Source organism: Budorcas taxicolor, chromosome 16 (assembly GCF_023091745.1).
Source record: "Budorcas taxicolor isolate Tak-1 chromosome 16, Takin1.1, whole genome shotgun sequence".
NCBI classification, from domain to species: Eukaryota; Metazoa; Chordata; class Mammalia; order Artiodactyla; family Bovidae; genus Budorcas; species Budorcas taxicolor.
Window position 1 is genome coordinate 35,507,623 of NC_068925.1, and position 20,512 is coordinate 35,528,134.

A 20,512-nucleotide genomic window follows, 5' to 3' on the forward strand; every position below is an offset into this window, starting at 1 on the left:
CTGTGGGGTCGCACAGAGTCGGACACAACTGAAGCAACTTAGCAGCAGCAGCAGCAGAGTGATGTTTAGCACCATTTGTATATCTTCTTTAGAGAAATGTCTATTCAAGTCCTTTGCCCACTTTTTAATGAAGTTGTTTATTTTGTTGTTGTTGTTGAGTTATTTGTCTGTTTATTCATCTACCACTGTTTCCCCAGGATATCAAGCCTCCTATATGAGGTTGTCCTGTGACTGGGTCAAGTTCCTAATGTAGAATGTGAGATTCCATTGCCTAGAATGAATAGCAAGGCAGCCATTCTCAGGTGTTTTTGTGGGGAGAAGCCGTGTTTACTATAGAAAGTTAAACTCCGCTCTGTGAGGCAAGCAGCTATGAAATCCCTGATTTGATGTCCTTGCAGTGCAAGAAACACTACTTAGACCTTTTAGAAAACTAGACAGCATAGTTCCTAGGGCTTGGATCCATCACTCCTGACCATTCTCTGCCCAGAAACAGCCCTAACAAACGTCTAGCCTGATTCCACTGCCTGAGGACTCTGAAGGTAGGTGTGGGCAGCTCAGGGATCATGACCCAAAGAAAGAAGATCAGAAAAGGAGAAGCAGGGTATACATACAAGTTATGTATACAGACTTGTATACGTACAAGTTATGTATACAGACTTGTATACGTACAAGTTATGTATACAGACTTGTATACGTAACGGCTTTGTAAACTCTAAAGCCATATGTAATTGGTGATAGTTATCCCTGTCCATGTTTATGGAACCTTGATGAGGAATTAGAACCCACATCAGCCTTTGTGATAAATGGAGAGATTGATGGAGCATTGCTTCAAGGAAGAAAAGAAAGAATGTGAAAACCATACTCACTCTTTTTCTCCTCCCAGTTCCTTGATCTTCTTTTTAAAAATTTACTTTACAATGTTGTATTAGTTTCTACTGTAGAGTGAAATGGATCAGCTCTATTTATACATATGTGCTCAGTTGCTCAGTCGTGGCTGACTCTTTGCGACCCCATGGACTGTAGCTTGCCAGGCTCCTCTGTCCATGGAAATTTCCAGGCAAGAATACTAGAGGGATTGCCATTTCCTTCTCCAATGTATACATATATCCTCTCTCTCTCTCTTTTTATTTTTTTAATTTCCTTCCCATTTAGGTCATCACAGAACATTGAGTAGAGGTTCTCTTATGATCTTCTAATAAATTTATTTTGTGGCTTCAGGATTTGTAAGGTGTTTTGTTTTGCTTTTGCAGGAGTGATAAATATGTTGTGTTAGGAAGGCATGAAAGCTTGAAGAGCAATTGCTATGAATGGCTAAACCAAAGGAAGATTTATGTCTAGCCTGACAGCAACTCAACTCAGCTTCCTTTCAACCTGAGACCACACTCTTTTTGCAGAAAGTGATTGTTCCGTGGCTCAAAGTGGTGCTTTGTTCAGATATTGCTACATTCTCCCTGGCTTCACAAAGCAGTGTTCTTATAGATTATCCTGCTAGGTATATGAAAGTAGCTATGCCCGCATGTGTGGCTTGTGATGGACTTTTGCCTGAGTCTTTGAAAAAGAAAGTTGATAAATTAATGGTTCGGGGAGAGGGACAGGTTGGTATATGTAAAAGCAGTAGAAAACATTTTTCCTACAGTGCTGTTAATTAAACAAGATTTGAATTCTGTTGAAATCTGTTAAAGTATGTACTAAAATATTTACCTCTGCCCTTCTCCCTTCTACTCTAAATGACTTGACTTGTCTATATTACAAAATTGCATTTCTTTATCCATTGCCTCAGGATATTATTATTTGTATTTTTTTTTCAGGGCTCCTTCCTGGTAATCAGGGTGGGAGGAGAGTGAATTCTGTGGGAAAACCCCGCAGAAGCTCCACAGTGGATTGAGAGTTGGGAGCAGAGGAACAGGAGAAGACTGGGATGTGTGGGGGCAGGGGAATGGAAGTTTTGAAAAGGAGTAAGAACAGTGGCAGAGATGGAAAGCAGTGAAGAGATAAGGAAGAAAAGGAAGTCCGAAAAGAGACTAATGAAGGAGACAAAGGGATGGGGAGGGGAGGAGAAGGAAAAGAGGCAAAGAGAATTAGGAAGAAGTAAGAGGGAAAGGGGCCATCTGGGTAGGCATTAGTCATGGCAATCCAAGATATGCTTCTGTTCACTGAATGTCTTTGCATGTCGATAAGAACTGTGAACTTCCAGATGTTCAAGCTGGTTTTAGAAAAGGCAGAGGAACCAGAGATCATATTGCCAACATCCGCTGGATCATGGAAAAAGCAAGAGAGTTCCAGAAAAACATCTATTTCTACTTTATTGACTATGCCAAACCCTTTGATTGTGTGGATCACAATAAACTGTGGAAAATTCTGAGAGAGATGGGAATACCAGACCACCTGAGCTGCCTCTTGAGAAATCTGTATGCAGGTCAGGAAGCAACAGTTAGAACTGGGCATGGAACAACAGACTGGTTCCAAATAGGAAAAGGAGTGCGTCAAGGCTGTATATAGTCACCCTGCTTATTTAACTTATATGCAGAGTGAATCATGAGAAACACTGGGCTGCAGGAAGCACAAGCTGAAATCAAGATTGCCGGGAGAAATATCAATAAGCTCAGATATGCAGATGACACCACCCTTATGTCAGAAAGTGAAGAGGAACTAAAAAGCCTCTTGATGAAAGTGAAAGAGGAGAGTGAAAAAGCTGGCTTAAAGCTCAACATTCAGAAAACTAAAATCATGGCACCTGGTCCCATCACTTCATGGCAAATAGATGGGAAATAGTGGCTGACTCTATTATTTGGGGCTCTAAAATCACTGCAGATGGTGATTGCAGCCATGAAATTAAAAGACACTTACTCCTTGGAAGAAAAGTTATGACTAACCTAGATAGCATATTAAAAAGCAGAGACATTACTTTGCCAAAAAAGGTCCGTCTAGTCAAGGCTATGGTTTTTCCAGTAGTCATGTATGGATATGAGAGTTGGACTATAAAGAAAGCTGAGTAACGAAGAATTGATGCTTTTGAACTGTGATGTAGGAGAAGACTCTTGAGAGTCCCTTGGACTGCAAGGAGATCCAACCAGTCCATCCTAAAGGAGATCAGTCCTGGGTCTTCATTGGTAGGACTGATGTTGAAGCTGAAACTCCAATACTTTGGTCACCTGATGCGAAGAGCTGACTCATTGAAAAAGACCCTGATGCTGGGAAAGATTGAGGGCAGGAGGAGAAGGGGACAATAGAGGATGAGATGGTTGGATGGCATCACTGACTCAATGGACATGGGTTTGGGTGGACTCCAGGAGTTGGTGATGGACAGGGAGGCCTGGTGTGCTGCGGTTCATGGGCTTGCAAAGAGTCAGACACAACTGAGCAACTGAACTGAACAGAAGGACTTTCAAAAATTAGTGCTGACTCATTAAGTAGGGAGACTGGTAGCTAGAAGTGTCTTAGCTGAGAAGCATGGTCTTGCCAATGAGACCCCTGCACTGAGTGGCAAATTAAGATTAGAAGGCTTTAAGTTCCATCCCACTCCAACTCCAAGCTTCCCTGAACACACCCTTTTATATCTGTGGGGTGTGTGTGTGTGTGTGTGTGTGTGTGTGTGTGTGTGTGCCTTTTTCAAATAAGAGGAAACTGAACACAGGGGAAAGATAAAATTTGCTTTTTTTGCTCACTTCACTGTTATACCCAAAGTCAACCCTTGCTTTTCTTTACATTTTAATTAGTTTAAAATAAAGATTGTTGAGTTTTGTCAGCAATGTTTTTTCTTTTACCTCCAACTGGATAAAATATCAAACTTTACTGTGATCAGGAAGTAATTTATGTAAGAAACATAAAACAGTCTTAACCAACTGACTTTCACTGTAAGTTGAAAGGACTTGGACTTACTTTGATATATTGAAAGATTCAGAGCTTTTTCTCAGCTCGTTAAAAGCAGAGTGTAGAATACAAGGCTTTTGAGGAATAAGCCCTCAACTTTTCAAAGACCAGCTGTCAATTTGTTGTTACTTTTTTGTTTAATTTTATCTATAATGGACATGGGGGCACAGAGAACATGAAAGTATAACATTTTAGCCATTAAATATTGGCTGCTTCTTATGGACTTACATAAAGCAGCCTTGTTCATTCACTAATATTCAAAATACCTTGTTTCTCTTCATGATGAGTATAGAGGAAATCCCTAATTCTGTATTCCAGAAATTATATGTGCATAGAAGAGAAGGTGGGAGGCAACAGAACTGGCCTGCTCAGATGGACAGGGAGGCTGGCGTGCTGCGGTTCATGGGGTTGCAAAGAGTTGGACACGACTGAGTGACTGAGCTGAACTGAACTGATACAACTCTTCCATGAAATGGATCACAGTCACATCCCTCTCCTCAGCCTTACAGAGGTGTAGATCATATTGTATTATACTCCTTTGCCCATCCTTCACAATACAGACCTACAGACTGCAAGTATGAGGTCATTAAGTGCAGAGTTAATTAATTTAGCACTTTTCTGTATATAGGAAGATGCAACTTTTAGGTTCCATATTCAATTCTATGAATGCTGAGAAAGATGAGGAAATTTCAGAAGAAACGTTTTGAGTTATCAGAGGTTGGTTCATGAACTTAAAGGAAGGAAGATGTCTCTGTAACAGAAGTGCAAGATGAAGCAGCAAGTGCTGATGTAGAAGCTGCAAGAAGATAGACAGAAGATCTGGCCAAGATAATTAATGAAGGTGGCTATATGAAATTAGATTTTTTTCTTTTGCCCCCAATTGGATGACATATCAACCTATACTGTGATTGGGAAAAAATAATTTATATAAGAAACATGAAGCAGTCTTAACCAACTGACTTCAGAAAAAAATCTCCAATCACAGTAAGCAGAAAGGACTTGGGCTTACTATGATATATTGAAAGACATATCAGTGTGGACAAAACAACCTTATATTGGAAGAAGATGCCATCTAGGAGTGGGGTGCCATTGCCTTCTCCAGGACTTTCATAGTTATAGTGAAAAGTGAAAGTCACTCAGTCGTGTCTGACTCTTTGCCATTCCATGGACTTTACAGTCCAGGCCAGAATACTGGAGTGAGTAGCTTTTCCCTTCTTCTGAGGATCTTCCCAACCCAGGGATCAAACCCAGATCTCCTGCATTGCAGGCAGATTCTTCACCAGATGAGCCATAAGGGAAGCCCTCATAGCTATAGAGGAAAGTCAATGCCTGACTTCAGAACTTCAGAAGATAGGCTGACTCTCTTGTTAGAGACAGCCAATGACTTTAAGTTGAAGCCAGTGCTCATTTATCATTTCAAAAATCCAAGGGCCCATAAGAATTACATTAAATTACTCTGCCTGTGCTCTATGAATCGAACAACTGAGTCTGGATGATAGCAAATCTGTTTACAACATGGTTTACTGAACATTTTAAGTGTACTTTGAGGGTTTTAAGACTTCGTTGAAGGAAGTAACTAGAATTGAAAGTAGAGTCTGAAAGTGTGACTGAATTACTGCGATGGTCAAACTTGAACAGATGGGGAGTTGCTTTTTATGAATGAACAAAGAAAGTGGTTTCTTGGGATGGAATCTACTCCTGGTGAAGAGACTGTGAAGACTATTGAAATGACAACAGAGGATTGAGATTATTACATAAACTTGGTTGATTAAGCCATGGCAGTGGTTGAGAAGATTGACTACAATTCTGAAAGAAGTTCTATGGTGGGTAAAAGATAATGTTGCCATTGCATGTTACAGAGAAATCACTCATGAAAGGAAGAATCAATTGATGTGGCAAACTACACTGTTGTCTTATTTTACGAAATTGCTGCAGTCACCCCATTCTTCAGCAACCACCACCCTAATCAGCCAGCAGCCATCAACATCAAGGCAACACCCTCCACCAACAAAAATATGATGACTCACTGAAAGCTCAGATTATGGTTAGCACTTTTAGTAATAAAGCATTTTTACTGAAGATATGTGCATTGTTTTTTTAGACATACTGCTATTTTATACTTAATAGACTTCACTATGGTATAAACATAAATTTATAACTACTGGGAAACTGAAATATTTGTGGCTCACTTTATTATGATATTTACTTTATTGCAGTGGTCTGGAACCAAGCCTGCAATATCTCTAAGGTGTGACTGTATAGTGTCTGTCATTCCAAAGTTCCTTCCAGTTTCTTCTATCATCTCTACACTTAGAGCTCTCCTTTATAGCTGTTTGTGTTTTCCTGCGTGTGTCTTGGGGATTCCCAAGTGGCACTAGTGGGAAAGAACCCACTTGTCAAGACAGGAGAAGTAACAGACATGGGTTCAATACCTGGCTGAGGAAGATCCCCTGGAGTAGGAAATGCCAACCCACTCCAGTATTCTTGCCTGGAGAATCCCATGGACAGAGGAACGAGGGGAATTACAGTCCTTAGGGTCACACAGAGTCAGACACGACTGAAGAGACTTACCATGTATGTATGCATATGTGTCTTGGGCTTTGATCTCCTTGATCAATCTAATTTACAATAAATCTTCAAAATTTCTTGTCCGTGGATGGTAACTTTTAGTTATCAAACACTGTTATAGAATTATCATTATCATTATTATATCTGTTATTCATCTCTAATGATTTAGTATAGTATTGGGAGTAGGTTCTTGTGCTCAGTTAACATGTTGATTCAAACTTGAGTTTTTGTTTTCCATCCTGATATTTTGGAAAAGATGCCTTCTCTATACATTGTTATCCTTTGTGTTAGCTAATTTTGATCTCTTTAATTTTTTTCCTGTTCAATTTTATAAATAAAAGTTCTTCTGTTATGGGAATCCATGGGAAAGTGTTTCTTCTTCTTCTTCTGTGTCGCTTCAGTCGTGTCCGACTCTGTGCGACCCCATAGACGGCAGCCCACCAGGCTCCCCCGTCCCTGGGATTCTCCAGGCAAGAACACTGGAGTGGGTTGCCATTGCCTTCTTCAATGCATGAAAGTGAAAAGTGGAAGTGAAGTCGCTCAGTCGTGTCCGACCCTTAGTGACCCCATGGACTGCAGCCTACCAGGCTCCTCCGCCCATGGGATTTTCCAGGCAAGAGTACTGGAGTGGGGTGCCATAATAAAGAAACAGGGTTATAAAAAACAACAATCACCATTTTGACTTTTTAGCCCTTTCCCCTTATTGTTTATTCATCACTTATTTAACAAATGTTTATCGATCCTGTCTGCCATGCATATAGATTTGGGTAAGATTGTAGAACTCAAAGAGCTCAATTTAGTGAAAAAGACCAAAAGGCAGAAAATTAATGCATGATCAAATAATGAATTTGCATGTCCTGGAAAGGGAAAAAATATAAGCCTTTATGTTACTATAGAAATAATTTTCAGTATTGGTCCGGTAAAAAGAGTGAAAATTTCCTGAAAGAGGGACACCCTTAAGTACCATTGGGAGAACTGTAGTAGGCATTTAAAAAAAAAAAAAGGCACCTGTGTAGCTGGTGTTTTATCTTTCAGTTCAAGGTGTGCTCAGATGGATAAGATCTTCTGCAGTTGTTGTAAGAATTCTGAAGATAATTGAGAAATTCTGTTCCCTGTTGAGGTTATGGCCATTGCAGATCCCTCCCTGTGCTCCTTTTGAGTGAGGTAGACATTAAATAAATGTTGCAATATGACTGTACTGTCTTGGTTTTCTAGGCAGTGCATCATTAAACAATAGGAGAGAAAAAAGTTTTTTCTTAAGTGTTTGGTTTTTCTATCAGGGTAACAGTAACCTCAGAATGTGTTGGGAAGATTTTCCATCTCTTCCATTTTCTGGAAAAATTTTTATGGAATTGATAATGTTTATTTCTAAGATCAATACAAAGAAATAGAGGAAAACAATAGAATGGGAAAGACTAGAGATCTCTTCAAGAAAATTAGAGATACCCAGGGCACATTTCATGCAAAGATGGTCTCAATAAAGAACAGAAATGGTATGGACCTAACAGAAGCAGAAGATATTAAGAAGAGGTGGCAAGAATACACAGAAGAACACTACAAAAAAGATCTTCATGACCCAGATAATCATGATGGTGTGATCACTCACCTAGAGCCAGACTTCCTGGAATGTGAAGTCAAGTGGGCCTTAGGAAGCATCACTACAAACAAAGCTAGTAGAGATGATGGAATTCCACTTGAGCTATTTCAAATCCTGAAAGATGATGCTGTGACAGTGTTGCACTCAATATGCCACAAATTTGGAAAAATCAGCAGTGGCCACAGGACTGGAAAAGGTCAGTTTTCATTCCAATCCCAAAGAAAGGCAATGCCAAAGAATTCTCAAATTCTACCACACAATTGCACTCATCTCACATGCTTGTACAGTAATGCTCAAAGTTCTCCAAGCCAGGCTTCAACAGTACATGAACCATGAATTTCCATATGTTCAATCTGGATTTAGAAGAGACAGAGGAACCAGAAATCAAATTGCCAACATCCATTGGGTCATTGAAAAAGCAATAGAGTTCAAAAAAAACATCTACTTCTGCTTTATTGACTATGCCAAAGCCTTTGACTGTGTGGATCACTACGAACTGTGGAAAATTCTGAAAGAAATGGGAATACCAGACCACCTGACCTGCCTCCTGAGAAATCTGTATGCAGGTCAAGAAGCAACAGTTAGAACTGGACATGGAACAACAGACTGGTTCCAAATGGGGAAAGGAGTATGCCAAGGCTGTATATTGTCACCCTGCTTTATTTAACTTATATGCAGAGTACATCATGTGAAATGCTGGGCTGGATGAACCACAAGCTGGAATCAAGATTGCCAGGAGAAATATCAATAACCTGAGGTATGCAGATGATACCACCCCTATGGCAGAAAGCAAAGAAGAACTAAAGAGCCCCCTGATGAAAGTGAAAGAGAGTGAAAAAGTTGGCTTAAAACTCAACATTCAGAAAGCTGAGATCATGGCATCTGGTCCTATCACTTCATGGCAAATAGATGGGGAAACAATGGAAACAGTGAGAGACTTTATTTTCTTGGACTCCAAAGTCACTGCAGATGGTGACTGCAGCCATGAAATTAAAAGACAGTTGCTCTCTGGAAGAAAAGATATGACCAACCTAGACAGCATATTAAAAAGCAGAGACAGTACTTTGCTGGCAAATGTCCGTCTAGTCAAGGCTATGGTTTTTCCAGTAGTCATGTATGGATGTGAGAGTTGGACTATAAGGAAAGCTGAGAGCCAAAGAATTGATGTTTTTGAAGTATGGTGTTGGAGAAGACTCCTGAGAGTCCCTTGGACTGCAAAGAAATCCAACCAGTCTATCCTAAAGGAAATCAGTCCTGAATATTCATTGGAAGGACTGATGCTGAAGCTGAAACTCCATACTTTGGCCACCTGATGCAAAGAACTGACTCACTGGAAAAGGCCCTGATGCTGGGAAAGATTGAAGGCAGGAAGAGAAGAGGACGACAGAGGATGAGATGGTTGGATGGCATCACAGACTCAATGGACATGAGTTTGAGTACGTTCCAGGATTGGTGATGGGCAGGGAAGCCTGGCATACTGCAGTCCATGGGTTTGCAAAGAGTCAGACACAACTGAGCCACTGAACTGAACTGATTTCTAAAATGATACCACCTAAACTTGGAGTTTCCTCTGTGTTAACGTTTTAAGTTTAAAAGTTCATTTCCTTTAATTGATATAAGGGTATTAAGTTTACCTGTTTCTTGTTGAGTGAGGTTTAGTAATTTTATTTTGCAAAAGTTGTCCATTTTATCTGCACTGATTAATTTCAACTTATTCATAATATTACCTTCTTTATGGTTCATTTTATGTGGCTTTATAGAGTTTTTTATGCGAAGAGTTGACTCATTGGAAAAGACTTTGATGCTGGGAGAGATTGGGGGCAGGAGGAGAAAGGAACAACAGAGGATAAGATGGTTGGATGGCATCAATGACTAGATGGACGTGAGTCTGAGTGAACTCCGGGAGTTGGTGATGGACAGGGAGGCCTGGTGTGCTGCGATTCAATGGGGTTGCAAAGAGTTGGACACGACTGAGCGACTGAACTGAACTGAACTGAACTGATAGAGCTTTTTTCAATTTGTGTCTTTCTTTTTTCATATATGTATAGCTGAAAATTTATCAATTTTATTGATCTTCCAAAAGAACCAGGCTTTTGTTTCATTGTTAAATCTTATTGGTATTTTCAATTTTTTCTTTAACTGAATTCTGGTCTGTATTTTTTCCATTTCTCTATTTTGAGTTTATCATGCTTCTTTTTAAAAAATATTCTACATTCTTAAGTTTAGATTATTTAAGACTTTGTTGCTATTGTTCAGTTGCTAAGTTATGTCCAACTCTGCGACCCCATCAACTGCAGCACACCTGATTTCCCTGTCCTTCGCTATCTCCCGAAGTTTGCTCAAACTCATGTCCATTGAGTCGGTGATGCCATGGGTAGGCTCTTCAAATCAGGTGGCAAAGTATTGGAGCTTCAGCATTAGTCCTTGCAATGAATATTCAGGGTTAATTTCCTTTAAGATTGACTGATTGGATCACCTTACTGTCCAAGGGACTCTTAAGAGTCTTCTCCAACACCACAGGTCAAAAGCATCAATATTTTGGTGCTCAGTCTTCTTCATGGTCCAACTCTCACATCCATACATGACCACTGGAAAAGCCATAGCTTTGATTATATGGACCTTTGTCCGCAAAGTAATGTCTCTGCTTTTGAATATGCTGTCTAGGTTTGTCATGGCTTTTTTTTCCAAGGAGCAAACATCTTTTAATTTCATGGGTGCAGTCACTGTCCGTAGTGATTTTGGAGCCCAAGAAAATAAAATCTGCCACTGTTTTCTTCCCCCACCACCATCTGTTTGCCATGAAGTGATGGGACCAGATGCCATGATCTTAGTTTTTTGAATGTTGAGTTTTAAGCCAACTTTTTCACTCTACTCTTTCACTTTGATCAAGAGGCTCTTTAGTTCCTCTTGGCCTTTTGCCATTAGGGTGGTATCATCTGCATACCTCAGGTTATTGATATTTGTCCCAGCAATCTTGACTCCAGCTTGTGATTCATCCAGCCCAGCATTTCACATGATGTATTCTGCATATAATATAAATAAGCAGGGTGACAATATACAGCCTTGACATACTCCTTTCTGAATTTTGAACCAGTTAACTGTTCCATGTCTGGTCCTGACTGTTGCTTCTTGACCTGCATACAGTACCCACTATATAGCTGACATACTGCTGTCTCTAGGATTCTGAGAAAATGTTTAATTATATTATCTCGGGTTAGAGGGTCTTCTGCACAAAATTAATGTGAATATCATTATATTATTTTAAATCTCTAAAAGTTTTTTGCTTCTATTTATAATTATAGAGAAATGAATAAAATGAGCGAAATGTTTAATCTTTATTTCTGTCGTAAAATTAGTGGCTTTGAAGGAAAGATTTGTGAGCAAAGGAGATAATTATTTTTCATGCAGTGAAACACTACACAGCAACTTAAAACTATGCTTTAAAAGAGTATTTAATATAGTAAAAGGTGATTTTGTACAAAAAGCAGGATGTAAAACTTATAAAGAATACTATAAATATTATCAGATATATATAGGTAGATGTGGTATAGGAAAGAACCAGAAGAAAATATTGATGACAGTTATATCTCAGTGGGACCCTGGTGATTTATTTTCTTTTTAATAATATTAAATAGCTAACAGGAAACATTTTGTTATTATATGAATGATGAGTATCATTAAAATATCAAGTAAAGAGTTTAAATAATTTTTTAAACCTTCACAAAGGAAAAAAAAATTACAAGGTTTACATTTGGATTAGTACGGTGTATTTATAATGATCCCTTTAATGTTTGAAAATAAACTACTGTAGGCAGGTGAATTTGAATGATGAACATGTATTAAGCAGCATTTAGTAGAGATGAAACTTTGATACATCAAAGTATGGCACCTAGACTGGGAGCATCAACATCCCCATGGAAACTTGTTATAAATGCATGTTTGTGGGCCCCACCCCAGACCTAATGAATCAAGAACTCTGGAAGTGGGGCTCATCAATGAATGTTTTAATAAGCCCTCCAGGTAATTTAGATGCATGCTAAAGTTTGAAAAATGCTGCTTTGATTTCTGAGTACTGATCTAGATCAGTTTCTTAATTTTATCCTAGAAAACTTCCAGCTCACATTTCTTTTCTCTTTTTGTCTTATTTCTTCCTGCTTTTCTGTCTGTATCTCTCGGCCTTTCTCTAGACCTAGTTGTATTTTTTGTTGTATGTTTTGTTTGTTCATATCTTTACCTTGTTTCCCCAAAATATTTGAGGCAGCTTACAGAGATGCATATTAGTACAATATACTAACAATGACACTCATTTAGTGCTCTTTATTTTGGGGGCACTGTTCCAAGTACTTACATCAGTTCAGTTCAGTCGCTCAGTCGTGTCCGACTCTTTGCGACCCCATGAATCGCAGCACGCCAGGCCTCCCTGTCCATCACCAACTCCCGGAGTTCACTCAGACTCACGTCCATCGAGTCAGTGATGCCATCCAGCCATCTCATCCTCGGTCGTCCCCTTCTCCTCCTGCCCCCAATCCCTCCCAGCATCAGAGTCTTTTCCAATGGCTCAACTCTTCGCATGAGGTGGCGAAAGTACTGGAGTTTCAGCTTCAGCATCCTTCCTTCCAAAGAAATCCCAAGGCTGATCTCCTTCAGAATGGACTGGTTGGATCTCCTTGCAGTCCAAGAGACTCTCGAGAGTCTTCTCCAACACCACAGTTCAAAAGCATCAATTCTTCAGCACTCAGCCTTCTTCACAGTCCAACTCTCACATCCATACATGACCACAGGAAAAACCATAGCCTTGACTAGACGGACCTTAGTCGGCAAAGTAATATCTCTGCTTTTGAATATGCTATCTAGGTTGCTCATAACTTTTCTTCCAAGGAGTAGCTGTCTTTTAATTTCATGGCTGCAGTCACCATCTGCAGTGATTTTGGAGCCCCAAAAAATAAAGTCTGACACTGTTTCCACTGTTTCCCCATCTATTTTCCATGAAGTGATGGGACTGGATGCCGTGATCTTCGTTTTCTGAATGTTGAGCTTTAAGCCAACTTTTTCACTCTCCTCTTCCACTTCATCAAGAGGCTTTTTAGTTCCTCTTCACTTTCGGCCATAAGGGTGGTGTCATCTGCATATCTGAGGTTATTGATATTTCTCCCAGCAATCTTGATTCCAGCTTGTGCTTCTTCCAGTCCAGCATTTCTCATGATGTACTCTGCATATAAGTTAAATAAGCAGGGTGACAATATACAGCCTTGACTCACTCCTTTTCCTATTTGGAACCAGTCTGTTGTTCCATGTCCTGTTCTAACTGTTGCTTCCTGACCTGCATACAGATTTCTCAAGGGGCAGGTCAGGTGGTCTAGTATTCCCATCTCTCTCAGAATTTTCCACAGTTTATTGTGATCCACACAGTCAAAGGCTTTGGCATAGTCAATAAAGCAGAAATAGATGTTTTTCTGGAACTCTCTTGCTTTTTTGATGATTTGATGGATGTTGGCAATTTGGTCTCTGGTTCCTCTGCCCTTTCTATAACCAGCTTGAACATCAGGAAGTTCATGGTTCACATATTGTTGAAGCCTGGCTTGGAGAATTTTGAGCATTACTTTACTAGCGTGTGAGATGAGTGCAATTGTGCAGTAGTTTGAGCATTCTTTTGCATTGCCTTTCTTTGGGATTGGAATGAAAACTGACCTTTTCCAGTCCTGTGGCCACTGCTGAGTTTTCCAAATTTGCCGGCATATGGAGTGCAGCACTGTCACAGCATCATCTTTCAGGATTTGAAACAGCTCAACTGGAATGCTGTCACCTCCACTAGCTTTGTTCATAGTGATGCTTTCTAAGGCCCACTTGACTTCACATTGCAGGATGTCTGGCTCTAGATGAGTGATCACACCATCGTGATTATCCGGGTCATGAAGATCTTTTTTGTAGAGTTTTTCTGCGTATTCTTGCCACCACTTAGTATCTTCTGCTTCTGTTAGGTCCATACCATTTCTGTCCTTTATCTTATTTAATTTAATTTTTAATAACAACCCTATAAGGCAGTTGTTGTTCTTATTATTATGCCCATTTTACAGACAAACAATCTAAAGCATAAAGACTAAATACTTGCCCAAGGGCATACAACTATTAAGTGGCAGAATCCAAGCAATCTTTTTCTAAAGTCTGAGCCTTCAACAAGTTGACAGTGCTGCTTCTTAAAAATAAGATTAGTGAAGATTCAAGGATGAACGCCAAGTAAAGGAGCAAGGATGAATGCATAATCTGTTCTGCAGAATTTTGCAGAGTTGTTAAGCTTGGCCTGTAGATTTGCCTCTAGATCCCAAACAGTGTGAAAAAGAACGAACTGCAAGATTTACAGTCACCAAAATGTGGAACTGAACTGATTTTCTTTTAGGAAGGTCACTGAAAGAAATCTCATGTTGCTCTCCATTTGCATGGTGATTTTCATTTCATTCATGCACTCTGTATTTGTTTATACAGTAACTACCTTTTGAGCACCTTCTATTTGTTAGGCTCTTCCCTTTTTGCTCGTAGATGGAAGGAATGAAACAACCCATGCCCTAGAGATACCCAGAGCATGTGGTTCAAGAACAATGGTGTATCTTACTTGTGTTTTCTCCCATTTTATCCCTGAATGTGCAGTAGAAAATAATGACAGGCACGAATGGACTTGGAACAGGTTCTGTGAGATGAGACCTGAGGGAGGGTTAGAAAACAGTAGAAAGAAACAACCATTTGAACTGATAGTGCCTGGTCACAGAAACATCATTATTTCCAAACTACATCTTTCTGTGTAATCTGTAACCTGAGGCTGCCCCTGGACAAACTGGACACTGTACTTTAGAAAATTCCATGATTCTTTAGAGACCATGTGGCTGCAGGGATGAAGGGTAGGAGGGTGGTAGGAGGAAACAAAGCCGGCTGGTTTCACCAAAAGTCTGAAATCTATGTGCGTGTGCATGCATATCTGTGCATATATGTGTCCCATTGGTAAGAGAGTGCTCCTGGCTGCCTGGTCAAAGGTCACTCTTGCTGCTTCTGAAAATACTCCCTAGAAGTTATAAATGGAGTTTGCATAGTGGTGATAACAGGGAACAGAAAATAATTATTGAGCCACCTTGTGTTTCATTTTTAATTTGCAGTAATGAGTCTTATAGTCATCTTTTCTGGACTGCTTTTGATTAGAAGGAAAAAGAGCACATTCACTTGGAAGTCTTGATGTAGCACCTGAATTATTTAATAGATTCTAACATATTTAGCAAGGGTTTGAAAGCTTTGTTAAGGAATAAGCATAAAGGTCTTGGACATTTCACCCAGAGACTAGTGCTTCTCTGGCAGTAACAAAACTAACTCTTCCGCAAAGGGTTTTGCATGGAACTTCTAAAGAAGCTGTCACAGCCTGAGGTTCCTAAGCCGAAGCTGCTTCCCTTACTTTTCTTTATCGTCTTTCTCTCTTGCAGTCCCAGCAGAAGTGCATCGTCATCTTTGCGCTGGTGTGCTGCTTTGCCATTCTCGTTGCATTGATATTTTCAGCTGTGGATATCATGGGAGAGGATGAAGATGGACTGTCAGAAAAAAATTGTCAAAATAAATGTCGGTAAGAGGTAACAAACAGAAATTTAAAAATTCTCTTTTAGGGAGTGGGTGAGAAAATCAGAGGGGGTCTTGGACAGTGAGAGAAAAATATCATAAACACACATGAGCACCTAACTGCCTATTGGGTTAAGCTGAGGCATGAATCGCTGTCCACTGGTGATTTTATGTTTATTTAGAATAAGGGAATAAAAAATGAGTCATACTTTAATTCACTTTACAGTTTGGGCATATTCTGTACAGAAGTGTGGTTGACAAAATGAAATTTTGCAACAACCTGCATTTCTGGAGACCTCTGTGTGTGAGGTTTTGATTTGTTCTATAATAAGCTCAGCAGTAATGAAAGCCTCAACAGACTGAGGACGCCGTGCTAGCTGTTGTTGATCAGAAGTTAAACAGAACATCTCAGGGAAAATTCCAACTTAAAATTAGGGATCAAATAAATAAGCATATCTATGAGAAGACATGCACCTCCTCAGTCTGTCCCAGTTTAGCACAATGTATTTTTTCATCCAGAAATTACAACAGCTTTAGTGTTACATATCGGTATTGTTTTTCTTCAGGTACATGAAATAACATTTCCCTGGGGTCACTTCTGACTGCAGAGCCATCACAGCATGGTTTTATCCTCATAAATCTCCTCATCCAACTCCTCCCTAGGTGCTACTTTGTTTTTTGAGGTTCGTAGGAGGGTGTAAAAAAGTACCGAGAAGGGGCAGGGAAACAAGAGGTTTATTTTTATGTTTGTGGGCTGCAGAGTCGAAGTGAGGCCATAAAATTACATGGTTATTATGAATTAGTGCTTATAATAAATTTTGAATACTATTTTTTCCCTTTGAAAAGCATTAGTCAAAGTGCCCCTCTTTTCTAGCTTAAAATCAACCACAGCCTAGTAATGTATATGCAAGTTTTTATCCTAGATATTTTGCCTTTAGGGTTGACTGTCTGACAGGAAAAAAACATCTGGATAAGACAGTAGAAATTTGGTGTGTTTTTTTTTTTTAAACCCATGATACATTATAGTTTAATTGCCAGGCAACAGTACTGTATAGAGCAAAGGGTACAAGAGAGAAATCAGTATACATTTTAGGTTATTCCTTCATGCTAGATAGATGTTCCTAAATATGTCTACTTCCCAGACTGAATTTGGGAGGAAAATTATATTGGGGTTATCAGGAAAGCAATAGAAAAACAACAGATCATCATTATCTTCCTCCTGAAAACTCTCTCTACGTCACTACCTTGTGCTAATCCTGTTACATGACACATATAAGCATACTGTGGGCAGGGGGCCAATGACTCATACTTATTCACTGGGGTGGCTCACCCCTCTCTCTCACCTCACCTGTAATGAAGACTGCTGAGTACTTTAAATGGCAAACTCCAGAATCTAGAAGGCAACTTTGTAAAGGTCAAACTGTAATAACTTCCTTAAGACAAAATACCCAGGACCTTTTAACAAACGTTACGAGGTATGTGTTTTTTTACAACAAAAAAGGGGAAACCTTCAAATTATGCCTATTTTCACTTGGAGAAATCTATTATAAAATTTAATCTAATTTTAATTTTCAACTCATACAACTGGAATTTGACCTGGTTATTTTTTCCATCTTAATCAATAACTAAATCCTGATGACTCAGTATTGCTTCTCCCTTCATCTAGAATGTAATCTTCTATTTACCAACCAGTTTCCTGCTTTCTTTTCCTTGGGTAGTTGCAATTATCACCTTGATCTCTATGTTGCATGTGCTAAGTTGCTTCATTCATGTCCAGTTCTTTACTACCCCATGGAGTTTAGCCCACCAGGCTCCTCTGTCCATGGGATTCTCCAGGCAAGAATACTGGAGTGGGTTGCCATTTCCTCTTCTAGGGGATTTTCCCAACCCAGGTGTCGAATCCAAGCCTCTTATATCTCCTGCATTGGCAGGCAGGTTCTTTACCACTGGTGGCACCTGGGAAGCCCTGCCACTCTTTTCCAGAACTTGTAGCCCCTCCAGATCTTCCTTCTTCTACAATCTCTTCTCCTGTGTCTTGCATTTCTTTCCTCCTGCATTCTCAGCCTTGTCACTTTTGTATATCTGCCTAGGTTATATCTGGCTTCCTCCTGTCCTCATCCTGAGAAGCTTCTGCTTTTTCTCCTCTCTTCAGAGCACAGGGTGGAGGCAAGGCAACTGCAATTTCCTAAACCCCAATCCAATCCCAGTCTCCAGTGGGACAGTCCATTTCCCCACCATCAGTCATTCTCATTTTAATTTGATGAACTTTTCTTATGTCAGTCACTATCTCCTTATCACTATAGGCAACATTACCTTCCAACTTCCAAGACTCCCTCCTTTTGTACCTGGCTAATAGACCTTCTGGGCTGGGACGGTGGCTCAGCAGTAAAGAATCTGCCTGCAATGCAGGAGATGTGGGTTTGATCCCTGAAACAGGAAGATCCCCTGAAGAATCAAATGGCAACCCACTCCAGTATTCTTGCCTGGGAAATCCCATGGACAGAAGAGCCTGTCCGGCTACAGTCCATGGGGTTGCAAAATAGTCGGACATGACTGAGTGACTAAACAACAATAGGCCTTCCAACCACCAGTCTCATCTCTCACCAGTGCCATCATCGTTAGTAACTGTAAAGTTTATTTCCAGTACCCTAGCTTTACTGTATTTAACCACTTCAAGTCAATAAATTTAGTATCCACTTTGCCTTGGCACCTGCCAGCAAACTACTCGACCTCCCAAGTAGCCTAATGTACTGAAAGACCATGGACTTTGAAATTTGAAAGATTTGGATTCAGATTTACATCCTGCCACTTACTGACTGCGTAAACTTGGGCAAGATATGTAATTTATGTTATTCACCTTTTTGCATAGCAACAAAGGACTGAACAAGGAGTCGCAACATAGTTCATGAGACAGTCATGGTGATTGTGGTCAGAAGTGCAGTGGGAAAGTCAGAGGAGGTTTAGGGGAGTGGCCTGGCAGAGCAGAAAGAGGAAACCTGGCTTTGGATGCCACTCCACTCCTGGTGGGTTATGAAAACTGTTTTAGTTTTATTTCCCTTAAAATGGTAGATTAAACAAAATCTCTCTCACAAGGTTTTATGAAGCTTCAGTAAATTGTATAAATCTACAACCAAGACACAGGAAACTCATAACAAGCAATATGTAAATTTCAGCCCCCTCCTTGTCCCTTCCTAAGCATACAGAGTCCCCCTTCTCTATTCGCAACTAGCTTCCTATTCCCCTGCACCTTCACACTCATCCTGAATCTACTGTTCATCTTGATTTTAGTAGTCTTTGATTCTGTGGAGGTAAACAAAGAGAATGAACATATGAGAATGAGTGAAGTAAACATGAGAACCGAGCTATTGATTCAGAGCTTGCTGTGGCAAGGCAGTTCACCTCGGTCACTTGTGTTTCAGCAGAGACTCAGAGGCAGGCAGCGGAGGGGGAAAGCTTCATAGCGGTGTGCCCTGTGGGCCTGGGAGAGCTGGAGGCAGGCTAGCTAGAAGCAGGCATCCTGCGTGATGGGTTAGGGGTACATATTTGTTTTCTCTGGTTGGTTCTAAACTGGAAGTAGGGACAAAAATTAGGGAAGATGGCAGTTATTAATTAAGTTATGGCTATCTTGATTTCAGAAGTTATTGTTTAGTTTCCTGGATTATTATTAGAGATAGCAATCCTCTTTCCTACTTAGAGCAGGCTGACTTCCTGGGCTGGTTATTGTAGATAAGAAGTTGGTTTCCTGGGCAGGTTGCTGCAGGTTATGAGGTCAGAGTTCTACCATATATATATATATATACACACACACACACACACACATACGTATATAAATATATATGTGGACTGGCCATTACTGATTTGCATATTCAATCTCCCATTTCCCTAAACCTCCTCCTATACTACCAGCCCCTTCTGGTTTCATTTTGTTTGTATCCATTTCTTAGACCGTGACCAGTGTGTCTTGGATACTTACTGTAGCATCCTGTACTCTTACTTGCCTCCTTGGATCTTGTGCCTCAACCATGCTGCTAGTTCTTAAACTGGTTGACTCCTAGTCCCACCCATCCTACTCTCAGGGCATCCTCAGCCATTGCTCACCCCCGCCAGCAGCTTGCAGAGTGAGTTCCTTGTTCTTCAGTCCTAGGTTCCTCCAGGCAGGGATGCCCTAGGTAAAAGAAGTAACATTGTTTGGAGATGCACCCACCGAGTCCACTGGTGCTGATGTAGACTAGGAGGGAAAACTTCCAATCTGCAGAAGCCCTAGCATACCAGTCTCAACTTAGCCATTCTCTACAAAGTTCTAGTCATCCTCTCATGACCTTTTCCTGTCATTAACCTTTCCAGCCTCAAGGTGGTGCTGAGGAAGTCACATGATGCTCAGCTTCCGGTTACCTTTTACTCACTCACATAGTTTTCTTTTTATGTTCTTCTCCTTATATGGGCTTCCCTGATAGCTCAGATGGTAAAGAATCTGCCTGCAATGTGGGAGACCAGGGTTCAGTTCCTGGTCAGGAAGATCACTGGAGAGTGGAATGGCAACCCACTCCAGTATTCCTGCCTGGAGAATCCCATGGACAGAGGAGCCTGGCAGGCTATAGTCTGTGGAGTTGCAAAGAATTGGACACGACTGAGCAACTAATGCTCTCACTCGCAAAGTTTTCTTTTTATGTTCTTCTCCTTATGGTGTCATTATCCTAAAGAGTGCTGCTTGCTCAGTGCAACCTTTGCTGAGATCTCATTACCTTTGTAATTAAGCTCCCTCTGTGTTTGTAGCTTCCTCACTCCTGAAAGTTGAAAGAATACAAGACATCCTACACTCTGTCAGCAGCTTCTCACTGTTTTGACAGCCCCTTTCCAAGATCTCTTCACCCAGTGTGCTCTTTTCTA

General features: G+C 40.4%; 1 protein-coding gene across 1 annotated transcript in view; it reads left to right on the forward strand.

Moving 5' to 3' along the window:
• PLD5 (phospholipase D family member 5) overlaps nt 1–20,512 on the forward strand; it is a 397,759-nt gene that overhangs the window by 165,347 nt on the left and 211,900 nt on the right. Inside the window, exon 2 of the mRNA XM_052654058.1 lies at nt 15,496–15,632. Coding sequence (XP_052510018.1) covers nt 15,496–15,632 — 137 coding nt within the window. The remainder of the gene's footprint in view (nt 1–15,495; nt 15,633–20,512) is intronic.